The sequence below is a fragment of the Galeopterus variegatus genome, unplaced genomic scaffold, assembly GCF_000696425.1.
Source record: "Galeopterus variegatus unplaced genomic scaffold, G_variegatus-3.0.2 Scaffold9812, whole genome shotgun sequence".
NCBI lineage: Eukaryota > Metazoa > Chordata > Mammalia > Dermoptera > Cynocephalidae > Galeopterus > Galeopterus variegatus.
The window spans coordinates 24,068-41,336 of record NW_007735923.1 but is presented as its reverse complement, the minus strand read 5'-3'; the positions used below and the strand labels follow the sequence as shown (position 1 = coordinate 41,336).

Sequence of the window (17,269 nt, the reverse complement as noted above, 5' to 3'; positions counted from 1 at the left end):
TTCACAGTACCTCCAGGTCCATGTGGACAACAGTGAGGTGTTGAGCAGGCCCCTGCTATGGGGGTGTTTGTGACCGGGTGGCTCAGACATATCATGGGTCACTGATTGTGTTTTCACAGTACCTCCAGGTCCATGTGGACAACAGTGAGGTGTTGAGCAGGCCCCTGCTATGGTGGTGTTTGTGACCGGGTGGCTCAGACATATCATGGGTCACTGATTGTGCCTTGGAGGAAGGCTGAGAACTTAGGCTATTTTTCTCTCTACATTAGCTGGGCAGCTAGACAGCAGCCAAGGCTGGGGGACAGAAGTAGCCAAGGCTACTGTAAAAAAAGGATTTTCTGAGGTTACTGACCAGGATATAAACACTGCATGCAAAATCCCCAAGTATCTCTATATTGAGAGCAACTAGATAAATTATTCAATTTCCTTTTTCAGAAATATATAAAAACTGGCCTCAACAAGCAAGTATTGCTCTGCTGGGAGGATAGTCCAGAATGGTTTAGAGTTTGGTTGTTTTTATTCTAAGGAGGTAATAGGGCATTTTAAGAAAGTTAGGTCAATATTTAAAACAATGCAGTCACTGCTTTAGAAAGGCAGTCTGCCAGGGATAAAAGCGGCCAATAGACCTGAGCTAGATAAGACTTTCTAAATTCCTTTATAAAAAATATTATACTACATTTTTCACTTCTGTGCTGAGCCTGGATCTGAATTCTAGGAAGTGAGACATAACCGGATCCATGCCCAGACAACTCATTATGATTATTACACAGAGGTTCATATCTATGTTTTTACACCACCAACTGTGACATAGTTTCAGACACTATTACAAACTGGGGGCAGCTAAAGAACAAATCAATTGGGAAGATTAAAAGTTTGGTGTGACTTTATTTTTTTATCTGCAATGACACTTAAAAAGTGAACTACTTTTTTCCTGTTTTGGCTAAAATAATTTCTAATAGAGGAAAGAACTCATTCTTATGAACAATTGTTCAGTGTTACAAATGTAGTTTTCATACTTTAAACATTTTCAGATCTTCAATATTATGTGGTAAATATAGCTCGAACATTAGAAGGAAAGAATTTTAGGAAAACAGAAAAAGGTATAAAGCATGGCATGACATTGTATCCTCTGATTGTGTGCAGAGATCAGGCACCAGACTAACACGTGACTTCAAACTGAAGATCTGCGACCCAGTCAGGGCAGAAAGGCTCAGAGACCTCTCTTTCTGGGGAAATAGTGTCGTGTGGTTAGAATAATACCACAGACACAGTTAGGCACTGGAGTATTGTTCCTGGCTTCACTGTCAACTCAGATCAGTGACTCCTTTTCTGAACTTCAATTTCCCAATCCTTAAAATGCATGGGTTGCAGTGACTGATAGTCAGGGGTGCCATTCTGAAATGTTTACTATTTATGCAGAGATGAGAAGATAGAGCCTGCTGGAGAAACATGGAAATATTATTTCTTGGAGAGAAGAGGGAAATATAGAGAAAGCAGGTCCTGAGAGTCACACTTAACACCCAGGGCCACCCTTAAGACCTGGCTGGACCTTGAGCCAGTGTCACTGCCACCCCACACCACAACTCCATGTATTTTCAAAGAAGGAGCAGCAGGCCCCTGATCCCACCTTGAGGGGCATGGGTATTGGTAAGGAGGCAGGATCACTTCCTCTCTGAGCTGACTGAGATTGTCAGTGGTGAGGGCCGTCTTAACCCTAGCTGAGCAATCCGAGGAGAGCAGGTGGTGAATTCCAATGTCAGGGCGAAGACAAAGCTGTGCCCCAGGACTTGCTAAGGAGCTCCTAGAACTGCAGGGGAGGAACAGAAGGCAACCCTGGAAAATCTCATGTTGACCTGTGGAAACAGGTGGCCATCGTCTACCTCCAGGGCCTAGCTTCCCTCAGAGGAAGTGTTTTGACATACTCCACCTGGCATTATCCACATTCTAAAAGACAGACCTCACTGTCATAAATTGTGGATGAGACTGAATTAGGCTGATGTTGATATTGAAACTCTGAACCACATATACTCGTATTCACGTCCAATTAGCACCTTTTCTCACCTTCACACACTGGGCAGCACTCCCCCTCGGGCACGTAGTACCTCTCACAGTTCAGCTCGCCACACTGGGCAGTGAAGCAGATGGAAACGCCCCCTTGGCATCGACAGAATCGACAGTTGTCCATTCGAAACATGTCTCCATCATAATACTCCACGTTGTTGAATACACAGGCTGGCTTTGTTTCTGAAAGGAGTTAAACAAGGCATATTCAAAGTCATTTTTCGGTGGGGTCCATTTAAATTTTTCAAAAAGCCTCTAGAAAATTTGGTCTGATAGCAGGAGGTTATAATTTGATGCAAGTTTACTAAACTTGATACAACTTTTATGTAGCAGAAGCAATAAAGCAAAGCAAAATAAAAGTAAAATAAAACAAACAACACATTGTTATCCTGTTTACAGCAAGGAATCGAAATTCAAGTTGGCAAAATCTACACTGACTTCCTCTCACCCCAAAGGAAGGTAAAACGGTTAAGACCACGAACCTCACATATCTGGTATGTTTTTTTTTGTTTTTTTTTGTGACCAGTAAGGGGATCGCAACCCTTGGCTCGGTGTGGTCCACACCACGCTCAGCCAGCGAGCGCACCGGCCATGCCTATATAGGATCCGAACCCGCGGCCTCGGCGCTATCAGCGCTGCACTCTCCCAAGTGAGCCACAGGGCCGGCCCCTGGTATGTTCTTTAAAGAGATTACATTTGTTTTGTTCTATTATTCTCCATCTCAAAAAATTTATTTAGGCCTTTTTGGAGGTGGTGATGTTCTGTTCCTTCAGTGTTCTTTCCTAAAGTCTTTCTCCTCTCTATCTGGCTTGGTAATCTATAGTTTTAATAGTGCTTGGCCTTTAACAAAACACTTTCTATATGCATTACCTCACTTAATCCCAATAACAAAGGTCTGATGTAGATGCTATTATCCTGAGTATAGAATTGAGGCAATACTAGGTAATTTGTTCAAAGTCACACGTTTAGCAAATAACAGAAGCTAAAACAGTACCCCTTCAACTAAAACCTAGTCCTATTTCCATTGTGTTTCAAGGTTATGTTCTGCTAAGAACTCACAGGCCCATATTTAGAACTCTCATTGTGATATCAATGATTTCAAAATTTTTCTTTGCCTTGCAACACTCTCGCTAAATTCATTCCTTATCTTTAATTTTGGTTGATTTAAAATAACTCCCACCAGACAAAGACATCACAAGAAAACAGAACTACGGGTCAATATCTCTTACGAACATAGACATAAAAATCCTCAAAAAAATTACATGCAGACCACATTCAGCAACAAATAGAAAGGATTATATACCATGACCAAGTGGGATTTATTCCAAGAATGCAAGATTGGTTTAACATCCCCAAATCAATGTAATATGACATGTCAATAGAATAAAGGACCAAAACCACAAGATCATCTCAATAGATGCAGAAAAAGCATTTGACAGATATGTGCTAATGCCTTCAGGAGGGTTTTTTTTGGCGGGGGGAGGGAGATTGATGGAAATCTTCAAAAATTGATTATGGTAATGATTGCACAACTTTGTGAATATACTAAAAACCACTGAATCGTACAACTTAAATTGTTGAATTACATGGTACATATCTCATAAAGATGTTAAAAGAAAGCACCCAAGCTGAAGAAAGTTCTCCTGAGCTGATGTACCCTGTTCAATCAGGTGGAGAAAGCTAGATAATGCTATTCCCACCTTTCATGGGCTCTTCCGTCTGTTCCCAAATCATTTCCTAATGGGTCACCTTGTGTGTCTGAAACACTTTCAGAAACATTCACTAAATTCTGAGTATATTTACATTTGTATTGTACTAAAGGACAATAACTTTCTCATTTGATTTTGTAACTACCCCATTGAAAAGACTACATGCATTAATATCCATTCTTTGATGAGGAAAATGAAATTTAAAGAGATTAGGGGGCTTGCCGAAAGTCACGTGAACACTGAGAGGAGCTGTGTGTCTATGTTCACACATGCTGTAAGTGTATATGTTTGGACTTCTTTCTTTACTGCTGGTTGAATGTAATATTTCTTTTTTCAGAAAATTAATGTTATATTAATCAACTGATGATTAATGCTATATAAGAATCATCTTATTATAGCTCAGAATTCTTCTATATACTTTTAACTTACATAGTAATCTGAGCTGGGATCGGAAAGAACTGGGCTGCTAGAGCTTAAGTTCCAAAAAGTACAGAAAATGAAGTGCTTTTATAAATCAAACTTGCATGCTGTGGACTGAGGCAAAGCACTGCACTCTAACAAAATGTAGAACATCCATTCAAACTGAAAAAAAAATCTTTATAAACCAATCAATATTAATTACTTAGCTGAGTTAATCAACCACCTCTACCACTGAGGTGATGCCACAAATCTTGGTGCAAGATTTGAAGACATGAGGAGGGAAGACCATGGTCATGTATAAAGCTGCTCCAGGTGGACTTGTTTTTACGGTAGGGTGTACAGATGCTTAAGTGGGGGTGGGGGGATGGGATTAATGAGAGGACTGGGGTGGTTAGGTTTCAGTAGCTACAGCACAGAAAGCAAAGGCAGAGAATTTAGAAAGATGGAGAGTCCCCAAAAACCCAGTCTGGAAAACACAATCAACGCTTTAGGGTAAAAAATCACCTAACACAACAAAATCTATGTCTGATGTTCAGAGAAATTTATTGAGGCTCTACAGAAAAGTGCATGATTAAGAAGGCAAGCCATGGTCTTTGAAGATCAATGACCAATTATTTCTTCACCTGTGGGGAATAGATGTGACTCTCAGAACAGTGTAGAGATTGCCTCTAACTCTACCAGAGGAAGATGTGAGTGGATGTGGAAAAGAAAAATGCCATGAAGAAATAATTTGCTAAGTAGTTTGTTCTTCTCAATGCAGAGATGCATAAAAGTATCATTTTAATGATTTTTGTATGTGTTTTGTGTCTGCTCAATTAAATTTTATGTTTCTAAGTTCGGGACTCTTCCCTTCACTCTTTTAATATATTCCAGAACTCCTGAAAAAGAGCCTTAAAATACAGACTATTAGTAAACTCTACTGCCTGACAAATTACACGGATTCACAGATGGTGATAGGTATATAGTTTTAGCAAAAAAAAGAAAAGAGACTAAAATGTAGAACTTCACATCCAATGTGAAAGTGGGAGGGAAAAAAAAGCCCAAATAGATACATTTCTGTTGCTTTTTTTTTTAGTGTCTCAGTAGGACATGGCTAATACCTTGCCCCTGGTCTCATTTCACTGGGAGATGAGCGGTATAGGAAGCAAGTGGAGAGGCATCAGAAGCCAAAAGAGAGATAAACGTTTGATGGAGGGGAACCATCTGACAACATGTCAAGTCAAGAGCAAACTGATATAATCACAAAGACAGGGTACATAGGCTTCCAAGTACCTGAAGTAAAACAACAACAACAAAAAACCAAAACACTTTTCTATGGTGGTGGGGGGAGGGGAGGAATGGGACAGTGTGTGCTGTGACAAGCAGATACTAGTTCAGGATAAAGGAAAGGAGACAGTACTTATAAAGGATTGCAGAAGACTGTACCACTCAAAATTAGCTTGATAAGGCCCTGGGAACACGAGAGGTGCTCAGTAAATACATAGTAGATGGAATATTTCTCTCAAAGTGCCAGATTCTCTCCATTCCTGTATTGGTAGACATTATGTCCCTAGAAACATTACTGAGCGTAACTGCTATACAAACAATGGGTTATGTATAGATGGTTTTTGAACTAGTTTTTTTTTTTTTTTTTTTTTTTTTTTTTTAACAGACTGCAGGTCTGGATTTTCTAGTCCAAAATTTTACATGAAGAGCAAGCCAATTGTGGGTATGGCCCTCCTGTCAATGATCCATGGTATATATTAATGTCAGAGAGAAAATTCAGTCAGGGCCAACATAAGATTGTTTCCAATTTTTATTAACTTTTTATATATGTCTGAATAAAACAGGAACTAATTACTTGGTGGGCAGCATGACCTTAATGAAGACTCCTAGTTATGAGTGCTCATTTAAAATCTACAATTTAATTCTGCTGAAAGAATCAGACTGCTGCAGAGACAGTGTTCTAACAGATAAAAGTGTTGAATGGCACAAAAACAGGCTAATAACACAAGCCAAGTCGCATCTGGTTCCCTTCATCTGAACTTACTTCGAAACACATGAAATTGCTTTTCGCTAGTCCTACTGCATACAAGTGATGCTCCTGCCCCATCCATCCACCACTCTTGGCACCCCTGGGAAGAGGAGGATATTATTCCTCTTTTATACTGATGACATGTTCTTACAGCTGTGAATGTGGACTAGCCTCAATATGTATCTGGCCCTGCTAACTATACTTCCATAATGAATGGCTCAGTATTAAATATTGTAAGGCTAAAAATATTTTTATTAGTTTCGAAACATTTATATCCAATAACTTAATACCAGAAACTAATTCATTCACTTACCTGGGGAACATTTTAAAACTAAGTCATGTTGGAAGAGTCAATTATTGGCTATGACATTCAAACCAAGATATTCTATTTTATATAGATGTTTGTCAAATACGTTGGACAACTGATCACATGAAAGCAACCAAATGACCACTTCTACATTCTGTGCCTGGGATTTCAAACCCTAATGCCTTCAGGAATGAGAGAGGTGGGCCAAGAGAGGATACTGTGACAACATGGCAAACGCATGCCCATCCAAAGGCAGAGGCCATCACTCAGCTCCAGCCGATTGCTGATAACACACTTGTGTGTGGCCAGAGTGGATGTAGAACTGTTTCCTGAAGGAGGTGTGGGATCATTCCACCACTGCTTTGGAGGTCATACTTCTAGGTGATGATTTTGATAACTTCTAAGTTTACATAAAAGGAACTCAGTCATATCACCTGTTCCTTTGGTTTCTAAACAACAGTGTTTTCATTCAACCAACACCTTATAAGTCCTACTTTTGGCCCTTGTCAGAGAATGCAGTCACAAACTGTCAGAATTCGGTTTGCAACTCTCCCATCCTTCCACCAAAACCAAACCAAACTGCAAAGACAAGAAATATTTATGAAGGATGTTCGCTCCATCTATTCATCTAGGCTAGTGTTTTCAAAACTCAGGAGCTCCTGAGTTCTGTGTGAATATTTTTAAATTTTATGTTTTCATTTTAATGCTGATCTTACAAAATAACATAAGGATATGGATCATCTGGATGGCAGCTTAGGAACTGAGCACTACCATGCCGCCTCTCTGGCTACATGTAGGGTGAGTTCTGTTAACATGCACCCCACTGTCTCCTGAACCAGGGTCTTTGGATCTATTCTGACATGCTGGGGAGTTCTCAGATTGAGAGTTGATACTCCAGGCACCTAGGGTCCAGCTGGGTCCATATCATCTCCTAGAACTGCTTTCACTGAGTTGCATTTTAATATTTTTTTTTTGCTTTTCATTGAGAATTATAGTCACAGGAAACCTGCTTTTGCATTTAAAGCAATTGAGCACTTGATCGACTTCATCATCCAGCACTTCCTTCCTTCCTTTCTTCTTTTTCTTTCTTTCTTTCTTCTCTCCCTCCTTCCTTCTCTCTCTCTTTTTCCTTCTTTCTTTCTCTCTCTCTCTCTCTCTCTCTCTCTCTCTCTCTCTCTCTCTCTTTCTCTCTTTCTTTTTCTTTCTTTCTGTGGTTGACTGGTGCGGGGACCTGAACCCATGACTGTGGTGTTATAAGGCTATACTCTAACCGACTGAGCTAACTGGCCAGCCCAGTGCTTCTTTTTTAATTTCCATGCGAGAAATCTCCACTAGAGAGGAAGTTACCCTGTCCAACAGGCTTTTTTCTTCTTCTAATAATAAGAATTGTGTATCTGACCCCATCTCCTTTTTCACTTTGACGGCTAGGAAGCAGGTGGCCTGATCTGATGTTTAGATTTGGTCACTACGTGGACACTACGGCTTACATACCTGTGGGAGCTTTCTACTTGATTTCACTTTCAACTTTTCCTTACAACTCTATGGCTATGATTCTCTTTTCTCATTAATATTTTACCACTATGTTATTGAATCTGTTCTCACTGTAAAGTTGCCTCAAATCCTCTGTGGATAAGCAAGCATACACACATACACAAAAACACAGATAACAGACCTCTGCTCTTCTATGTGATGATAATGAATCTTTTTTTTTTTTTCCTTTTTGTCTTTTTTACTGACCGGTAACGGGATCGCAACCCTCGGTGTCGCGCCCGCACCGGGGACCGGCAACGGGATCACAACCCTCGGCGTCGCGCCTGCACCACGCTCAGCCAGTGAGCGGGAACCGGTCTCCACATGGGATCTGAACCGTCGGCGGGAGCGCCGCCGCGCTCCCAAGCAGCGCACTCTCCAGTGCGCCACCGGGCTGGCCCATGATAATGAATCTTTGATATGTAATATCTTCTAATGGCAACCTTATGACAACGGCAAGATTTTTCTGGCATTGGGTGGTAAATATTTATATTTATATATATACCCAAACTCACCTATGAATGTGTGTGTGTGTGTGTGTATATGTCAAAAGAAGTAAGATTCAGACTTTGAGACAGAATGTCCTTAAAAATATTCTGTCGGATTATGATTCTTCATAGTATTATAGTTTCTAGTCTCCTCCATGATGGAATGACTGATATAGAGACACTACAGCAGGACAAGAAATAAAGCAAAGATCACCCAACAAGTTGATTGTGGCAGGAAAGAGGCAACCACCAGAAACACAATGGCTGTTTTGTTGTCTCAACAGTTTCTCACGGCGGATGGCAAATCCTATTCCTGAAGTCAGGGTACCGAAAAAGCGGTTATAAACAGGGGCAGGCCTAAAGACTATCTCAAGGCTGCTGAGGTAGGGTCATAGCTATGTGCTGTCTGAGACACATCAGAATGGAATGAGATGCAGAGTTAACATCCCAATAGGAAAGGCATGACACTTGGGTTTCCAGAACCAAGAAGCAAGGAGAGAAGAAAGGCACGTTAGTTCCTCATGCAGAAGAAACAACGCAAGCTTTATTACTGCAGGGGATATTCCAGGGGAAAAGTGACTTATGAGCAAAGTGCAGGGCAGTAAAAGATGGAGGATGCCCATGAAGTAATCCTTCTGTGGGCTGGTATTTAACAGCCACCTCTAGAGGGAACTAAGAAGATCTGAACCAGACCACTCCCTGACTCACTCAACAAACTCTAGGTGCCCGCTGTCAGGCAGATAATATGGTAATATCCACAGACAAAAGGATGAATGTGATTGACTCCTGTCGTTTGGCAGTCCATTCTAGAATGACAGACACACATAAGAGTAAGTGTTTGCAGAATGCTGAGTTACTGGAAGGAAGCATATCCCAGATGCTGGGAGCCCAGGGTAAGGAGTGACTATTTCTGTCTCAAATGGTATGAGTTATATATTCACAGACCATTTACAATAAATTAAATTGCAGCGGGGCCAGAGAAAAAAGGTCTGCTTGGCCACTCGCAGGTGTTTAGCTAATATTACCACTGGCTGGATGATAAAGGGCAGAAGCACTGAGAAGGGATTTGTGTATGGGGACCTTTCTCTGCACTCCTCCCTGCATGCCTATATTTATAAGGTCTGTGAGTCAGGAAGCTCAACCTTCCCATCTCCACCCCGACCTCAATGCCCAGAACACAGTCTGGATGTGGATGGGAGGTGGGCACACAGAATACTGACTGTCTGTACTTGAGGCACAGTTCCAAGTGCTTCAAATGTAATTCACCTCATTCAATTTACTGTTATTCACTCCATTTCACAGTTGTGGGAAGTGAGGCCCAGGGAGACCAAGAAACTTCCTCAAAGTTGCACAGCCAGTAAGTGGAGGAACAGATTTTTCAAACTGAGGTCATTTGATTCTAGCCTGTGCTCTCTCTTAACCACAAAGCCATACTGTACGTGTTTCTTCAGAGCAAAGCAAAACGAAACATGTGGCCACTGGATTAAAAACCACAGAACGGAGTCAAATAGGATTCAACGTTAATGTGACCTTTTCTTGTGGGGAAGGGGAGCTCGGGAAGAGGGCAGGAAACCTTCTGAAGTCTGGATTCTCACAGGCAGCAGTTAGTATGGATGTTTCTGCACAGGTAATTTTGTTGTACTTATTAAATCCATCTCCACCTTCCTGTGGTGTGCAGGCATTGACTAGATAATGCTCTGTGCAATTACTGACATCTCACTTGTTTGAGTTTTATTCTTTTTTTTTTTTTTTTCCTGAAAATTCTGGTAGGGGAGATGTTTTAGGTTCTCCTCCCTTCCAGCATCTAAATTCAATAATCACCACCTCACCGAACACCAAACTCTCTCATGAAAGGTGAAAGGAAGAGGTTGATTTTGTTTGAAGGTAGCTTGTGACCAAAGAATCCTTTTTCTGGGCCACAAGGGTCAAGCTAAAGTATGCCAATCCCAACAACCAACCACTGGTCAAAGATGTTCTCTCCAAGGAGGAAAACACTAAACTAGATGAACAATGTCTTTTCTATTCCAAATTGTGGTAGCTCCTATGCAGTTTGAGTCCGATTCCCTCCTGACAGCAATGGGTGACACAGGAGGAATATGACAGGCTCCAGGATCCTTTTCCTGAACTCCCCACATTTCTGAAATTCTGAAACACAGCAGAGTTTGACAACTATATGCAATCTGCTATTCAATTTCCAAAATTCTCCTCCTAACGGATGGAATGATGATTCCTGTCCTGACACTCTTTACTGAACGGTGGGATTTTAAGCAAAGCTTTTTTCTGAGTAAGTTTCAGCCAGTCCCTGAATAGATTCCCTGCTTTGTAAAAGGCAGAAGCAGCTACGTTGAACCCTCCCTCCTCCTCCTGCACAAATGTACACTCTCCGAGAACAAGAGAAACTCCACGTACCATTAACACATTCAAAGACATCACAGCACTTTCCAGGTGTCCCATCTCCACGAGAGACTATGCGGGGAGTGGATCCCACCTCACACACGGGGAAACCACATAAGCCAGAGAGACACTCGCATCTGAAACCAAAGAAAAGGGAAGGAAAACCCCATGAATAAACAACAACATAGAAGTCGGGAGACCACAAACAAAGTGGCAGTGGCTGTGGCAAAGTACCTGGTCTACATGACGCTGCCTCATTTATCTGGTGTCACTGGGAAATGGAAACGGGGAGGATTCTAACATAACTTGCTTTCCAACTAGCTATGGCTCATCTCCTGTATGTATAACCCAATTTTTAACTTAAACCATTTTGACAGAAATATTTCTAAAATGTATTACCTCATTTCTTACTTAACCAGACTGGTACTGAGCATCACAAACATTTTCTGGATGATTCAGGACCATCCATATATGCACACATTATACTACTCTGTAAATCAATGAAACTAGCATGTCTCACACAGAATAAGCTCCTGGGTTAAATGGCCCCATGCTGCTGCTTTGTTGCTATTGATGTTTAGGTGTTTTGCAGAGATTTTCCTGACTCTTCTTTCAATGTTTAAGTTATTAGCTTGTCAGTCTTTTCTTGTCAGTGTGATTGTCTGTAGTAGCACTCTGATCTTGAGCAACTTTTGTTATAATTGTGTACGATACAAGAAATATACTGAAGGCTGAGGAGCTCTTTATAAATAGAGGGCATGCACTTTAGTGAGTGGACTTTGTGACAGCTCTCTTGGAAGCTGAAAGTCTTAATTTTGGGGGTCTTTTCAGCTTCCAAATGTGCATTTCTCTCTACGTGTGTGAATGGGGTTTTCCATGAACTGCAAGCCAGCTGTGCAGGTTCTCACCCTTCACTTCAATTCTTCTGAGAAACCTGCCTGAACATAGCAACCTGGAAAAATGGGCAGGTAAAGTAAGAGCAGATGAAACGTGGTATCTGCTACAGTGCAACAGGAGGCAGGAAATGAGAAGCACAGGGCAACTGGGTGTCAGCATGTAAACGTAACGTAAGGAGCAGCTAGACTTCTGTACTGGGACTCCCCTGGGGACAGAAGCATGGGTCAGAGGGTGCAGAGGATGATGAAGAGAGTTCCCAGGTTGACAGGAGTAAAAGGAAGGCATCCTAAAAAAAGACATCCTGGCAGGAAATGTGTAGGTATTTATGTACAGTAGTGGTCAAGATCAGGGGAGGGAACATTCCCAGCAGGGAAGAACTACTAACACATTCATTAATTCTGTTTCTTTTCCATCTAGTTAAGTGATTGGTTTGTTCTCCTATTGTTCTTTGGATCGTTAATAAATTAAAATATGCTTGTAGTCCACAAGTACGTCAATAATCAGGCCCAGAGAGTTAGTTACATTTAGAGTTAACTGTGGGACTAGAAAAGAAATGTTTAAGTTAAAATTTGCACCAAAGACCATTAAAGCCACTGGAAAGGTGTGAATGACCTCCCACTCCAACCCCAAGGCAGGCCCTTTCAGGATTCTTTTCATGGAAGGTGACAGTTACATTGGATTCTTGGGAGAAGAGGGTGTTATGTTGGATAGTTAAGGTTTTGCTTCACTGGTACTTCTACCTATGGTTTAAAATAAAGATTTGCCTTTATTTTTCTCAATTCATGGTCTGTATTTCTGCAGGACAATCACCTTCTAGGGCTGAGTTCATGTGAGCTGGGTTTTTAGTGCCTGGGAAGTTATCCCATACTCTTTCATGCTTATGTGCCTAGCCACTGCAGTTTTGAATACATAATCATATCAGTGTAATATTATGGTGACACTATATTGTTTACATTTACTGCACTTGACACTCTGTACCACTTAAACTCTTTAGCGTTTACAGATGAATGGGGCTAGAGTATTGAGAGGCCACACCCTGATCTCCAAATCTAGGTGTAATTACAGTGGCAGCATCCTACAAGAAGAGCGGGCTAACCTTTCCTTACACATCTTTGAGTATTCACAGTCTTGCTTACTGTGATGTGCTGTCAGGAGTCATTCTAATTTAAACACCAAAGAGCATACAATGAACCAAAAAAACACCTCTTTAGATGTTGTCCTTCAAAACTTCAGCAACCTTTACTGAACACGTATGTGCATTCACTTACTCTCTGCTAGGCTGTTAGAAATCACACCACAGTGAAAACCATGACTAAGTCTACCCTTAGTCTTTTTTTCCCCCCACTTTTCTGTTTGACCTGTTTCTCAACATTTAAATATCTCTGTTGTTTTTTTAGAGACCATACAGGTTGTCTCCAGCATGTTGCAGATCTGAAACGCCACACAGCTGCCTATTAACCCACTTAGGAAAGGAAAACTCTTTATGCTGAATTTTTATCTCTAAACCCAGAACGACATTAAGGATCCCAGGATCTCGATTCCCTAGATCTCCCTAGCTGGCGTGCTCCTGGCTCCTGTCCTCCTGTCAGCTTCTCCCTCGCAAGGCCTCCTTATCTGTTGCCATCTTTTGACTTCTCACAGCTTCCTCTGAGCCTAATATTAGCACCTTAATGAAGGAACACAAAAAGTAAATGTCTGCCTTCATGTCGGATACCTCTCAGGCAGTCATCAGGTTGAAACCTTGTGAAACCGCCAGTTTTGCAGGTCGAAAATGGTCCAATACAATCCCATATTGTTCAATGTAATAGAACCCACATGAGTTATCTTTTGACAGATATGTCCATGTTCAGTCATATTTGCTCAGAAAATGTATTATATCTACAAATTATGTGAGCACAATGTTGTTTTAAAAAATTCTTTAGTAAGACTGTTCTAGACTCTCTGGTTTATTTACACTGCAGGTAGGTATTCTTCCCTTTTATAGATGACACTAGTGGGGCACACAGCTTAATCCACTGGCCTGAAATCACACAGGGTTGGTTTCCTGCTGTCTGTGTTTTCCCCCAGAAGAGACTAGTTTCTCTTCTACCGAGTATGAAAAGGAGATGCTGAATTACAGAACGACTGAAGCATGCAAATTATACCTTGTCCTGACCACTTTCCCCCCTGATTTCCAGCTCTCATCAGGTCTCCCCTCACCTGTCTCTCCCACCCCATTCCACCCCCACCCTGAGGCTCAGTTCCTAGACTTTCGTAGACAAACATCTTGAGCTGCTTCTCACTTTGTTCATTGATTTTTCAGCCGGGCATTCATCACTCTGCAGTGCACATGCCCTTTTTCCAAGCCCACCTTCCCTGCACTTCCTCATGCTGCGGGCACACTCTACTCTCCATACGAGGCCATGTGGCCATCTCTGCACTGCTTGCCTTACTGCTCCTGTGCTCTCCTCATCCAGCCCCCTTGTCCCCTGTCTTTCTTGGCCAACCTCAGAGACCAGCTCCACCTTGCAAGCCCCAAACTCCACGCTTTTCTCACAGCCCTCTCTCACTCTGTTTTATGGTGACCTGAGGACTCCTCTTAGCACAAGCTTTTTTTGTACCTATCGTGTACAGTCACTGTATTTCTTAAATGGAACAGAACTAGACATGAAAAAAAGAGGGATAATATTAACTAAAGAAACAAAAACATAAAAGAAAGTGAGAACCAGAGCACTGAGATTTCTAGATGGTGAACTCGAAAAGGCCACTCTAGGCAGACTATTTGCACAGCACCTTGAGCAGAAGTGCTAAGGGCTTTAAAACAGAACAAAATAGCTTTACTGAGATATGATTCACATACAGTAACATCCACCCTTTTAAAGTGAGTAATTCAGTTGTTTTATATTTACAGGATTGTGCAACCATCAGTGGTACCTAATTTCAGTACATTTTCATCACCTCAAAAAGAAACCCTGTACCCACTAGCAGTCACTCCCCATCCCCACCCACTCCCCAAGCCCCTGGCAACCACTAATTTATGTTCTGTCTCTAAAGACTTGCCTCTCCAGGACAGTTCACATAAATGGAATCATACAATATGTGGGCTAAGGGCTTTTTAACTTCAAACAAGAAGCAACCTGTATTTGCAATTTGCCAGAAAAAAACAAGCCTCTAATGTTATCATCAGTATTAAGATAATGATCAATCAAGGCACCACATTAATAAATTTTTGCATAATGTAATCACAGCTGCAGCCAGGTGGGACTTGGCTAAGCTATCTTTTTTTTTTGCTTGAGTAGGTAATGGATTCATTCAGCTTAGTGGGCATCTGAGCGCCTGAGGACAATGATAAACAGCACTCAGAAATCATCTACGCCCCTAGAGGGCACTCCCCTCCATAGGAGGTCCACACTGGCCGGCTCTGTGGGCTGGAAGGTGGCAAGTGCATACTTAGGCTTCCCCTTCTATTCCTTTGCTTCCTGGACTACACGCACAATTCCAGGCAGGCCAGAAGCCAGAGTCCTAGCTCCTGGGCACAGCTTACAAAGGTGTTCACAAATCTGGCCTCTACTTCCCTTTTCGTTTCCCTACTGCCATTCACTGAATCCTCCCCCAGCCCGCCCCTTATCACTTCATACCACAGCTCATATGCCCACCCAGCCCCAAATCCCTGCCTCTCCTTTGCCTCTGGCAAACTCCCCAGAGCCCTTAAGACCACTCACCCTACAAGGCCTTCTCTTGTCAAAAAACAGCCAGGATTAATTTTCCCTCCTCTGACCTTCAACAGTACACAGGGGTACCTGACTCTCCAAGTGTACTTGTTCATCATACTAAATCAAAATCATACCGTTTCTCCTGTGAATTCCTTTAGTGCTGGGGGCTGCCTTATTTGTCTTATAAATGATAAAAATGAATGATAAGCCATCCAAACAATAATCTGGAGTAAGCATTTTTTTTTTCCTGGCTCTTAAGTCAGAAGTGAGAGCATGCATTGTTTTTATATTTTTATAAATTTTAGACTAAGAGCTTACAGATGCAGTGTTTTCCAAAATCAGCATGTGGACGGAAAGAGTATGGAATTTGTTTAAAATGCAGATTCCAGGGTACCACACCTGAGGATTATTTTTCTCCAGGTTTGGGCAGGGGCTCTGGAATCTGCCTATATAATAAGCTCTCCAGGAGATGCCCCTGGAGAGAATCTGAGAGCCACTTTCTGAGGACCTCGTGCCTAGATGTGCAGGATCTGGGTCACCACAGTTTAACTTGCACTTTCCACTGGAAATAATCAAGTGCAACTTGTTTTAACATTTTAATGAGAATGACGATTATTAGGACTTGCTCTCAATCATTTAAAAAGATCATTCCCGCCTGAATACCATTGCTTAGGAGTGAGAGACATCACAAGGGAAAAAAAGAACACCTTTATTTATCCAATACCATCATTCACCAGAAAAAATGTGTGAAATTATAAAACCAGACTTTATAAATGTATAATTATCCTCATCCTTAAAGTGAGATGGCTGGATCATAATAAACGTTCTTTTAGCTATAAAAACCCACGATTCCATCATCGCCATTCCCATCTTCATCACTGCCGTGAGCCGATCCCGGCTCATCCCTTCCCACTGCCTGCCACGCGCCTGTACCTTGTCCTTGGAGCACATCAGCTCTCACCCCACGCTCACCTCCTCCTCTTCCTCCTCTCCAGGCACCTCAACCTTCAGGCCCATCTCAAGATGCGGCCTTTTCCCGGATGCTTTCTTAGTGACTTTTTGTTTTTCTTTGGGGGTGGGGGTGGGGGGTGGTATAATAATTATATATCTATATATTTTTTCCCTACTAAAGACGACTCTCAGCGATGCTGGAGGAGAAACAATGTGCTAGATGCTCCATATCACTAGGCTTGTATTAGACGCTGTATAACTAAGCTGAAGAAACAATAGTTTGCGCTAGATGCTCCATATCACTAGGCTTGTATTAGACGCTGTATAACTAAGCTGAAGAAACAATTGTTTTGCTCGAATGACTAGAGAAACTTTAAAGGATGCTCCATTATGGGGGTTGCTAGAGAAGACTGAAGGGACAGGAGTCCTCTTGGACACTTCCACAGCCATTTCAGCAAAGAACAGATGTGCGCTGAAATTTGCCCCTGCAGTGGGTGCCATGCAGAGCTGGGGTTATTCTAACATTCCCCTGCAATCAGCTCCTTCTGCAGAGGAGGGGATTTGGAAGCTGCAAGCCATTAGACTCCTCATCTTCCCCAAGTAGACTCTTACCTTTGCCCCTACACTGGAGGAAAACAAGTCAGAGAGGCCCTCTGGAAAAGACTCCTGCCAATACTGGATTTATTCCACATCTGAACTGAGCCCTTGAGCCCTTCTGAAGGGGAGACACCACTGCCTAGAAATAAAAAAACTACTATTTGCAGGTAGGAGGGAGGGCTCTCCTTCAGGAAACAAGGATAAAAGAG

The 17,269-nt window shown here is 41.9% G+C and overlaps 1 protein-coding gene across 1 annotated transcript in view; it reads right to left on the bottom strand.

The window, feature by feature from the left end:
• The window catches only part of CRIM1 (cysteine rich transmembrane BMP regulator 1 (chordin-like)), a gene marked incomplete at both ends in the record, with an annotated part of 82,456 nt that overhangs the window by 42,056 nt on the left and 23,131 nt on the right, over window positions 1–17,269 (bottom strand). The window contains 2 exons of the mRNA XM_008593882.1: window positions 2,062–2,244; window positions 10,939–11,060. Coding sequence (XP_008592104.1) covers window positions 2,062–2,244; window positions 10,939–11,060 — 305 coding nt within the window. The remainder of the gene's footprint in view (window positions 1–2,061; window positions 2,245–10,938; window positions 11,061–17,269) is intronic.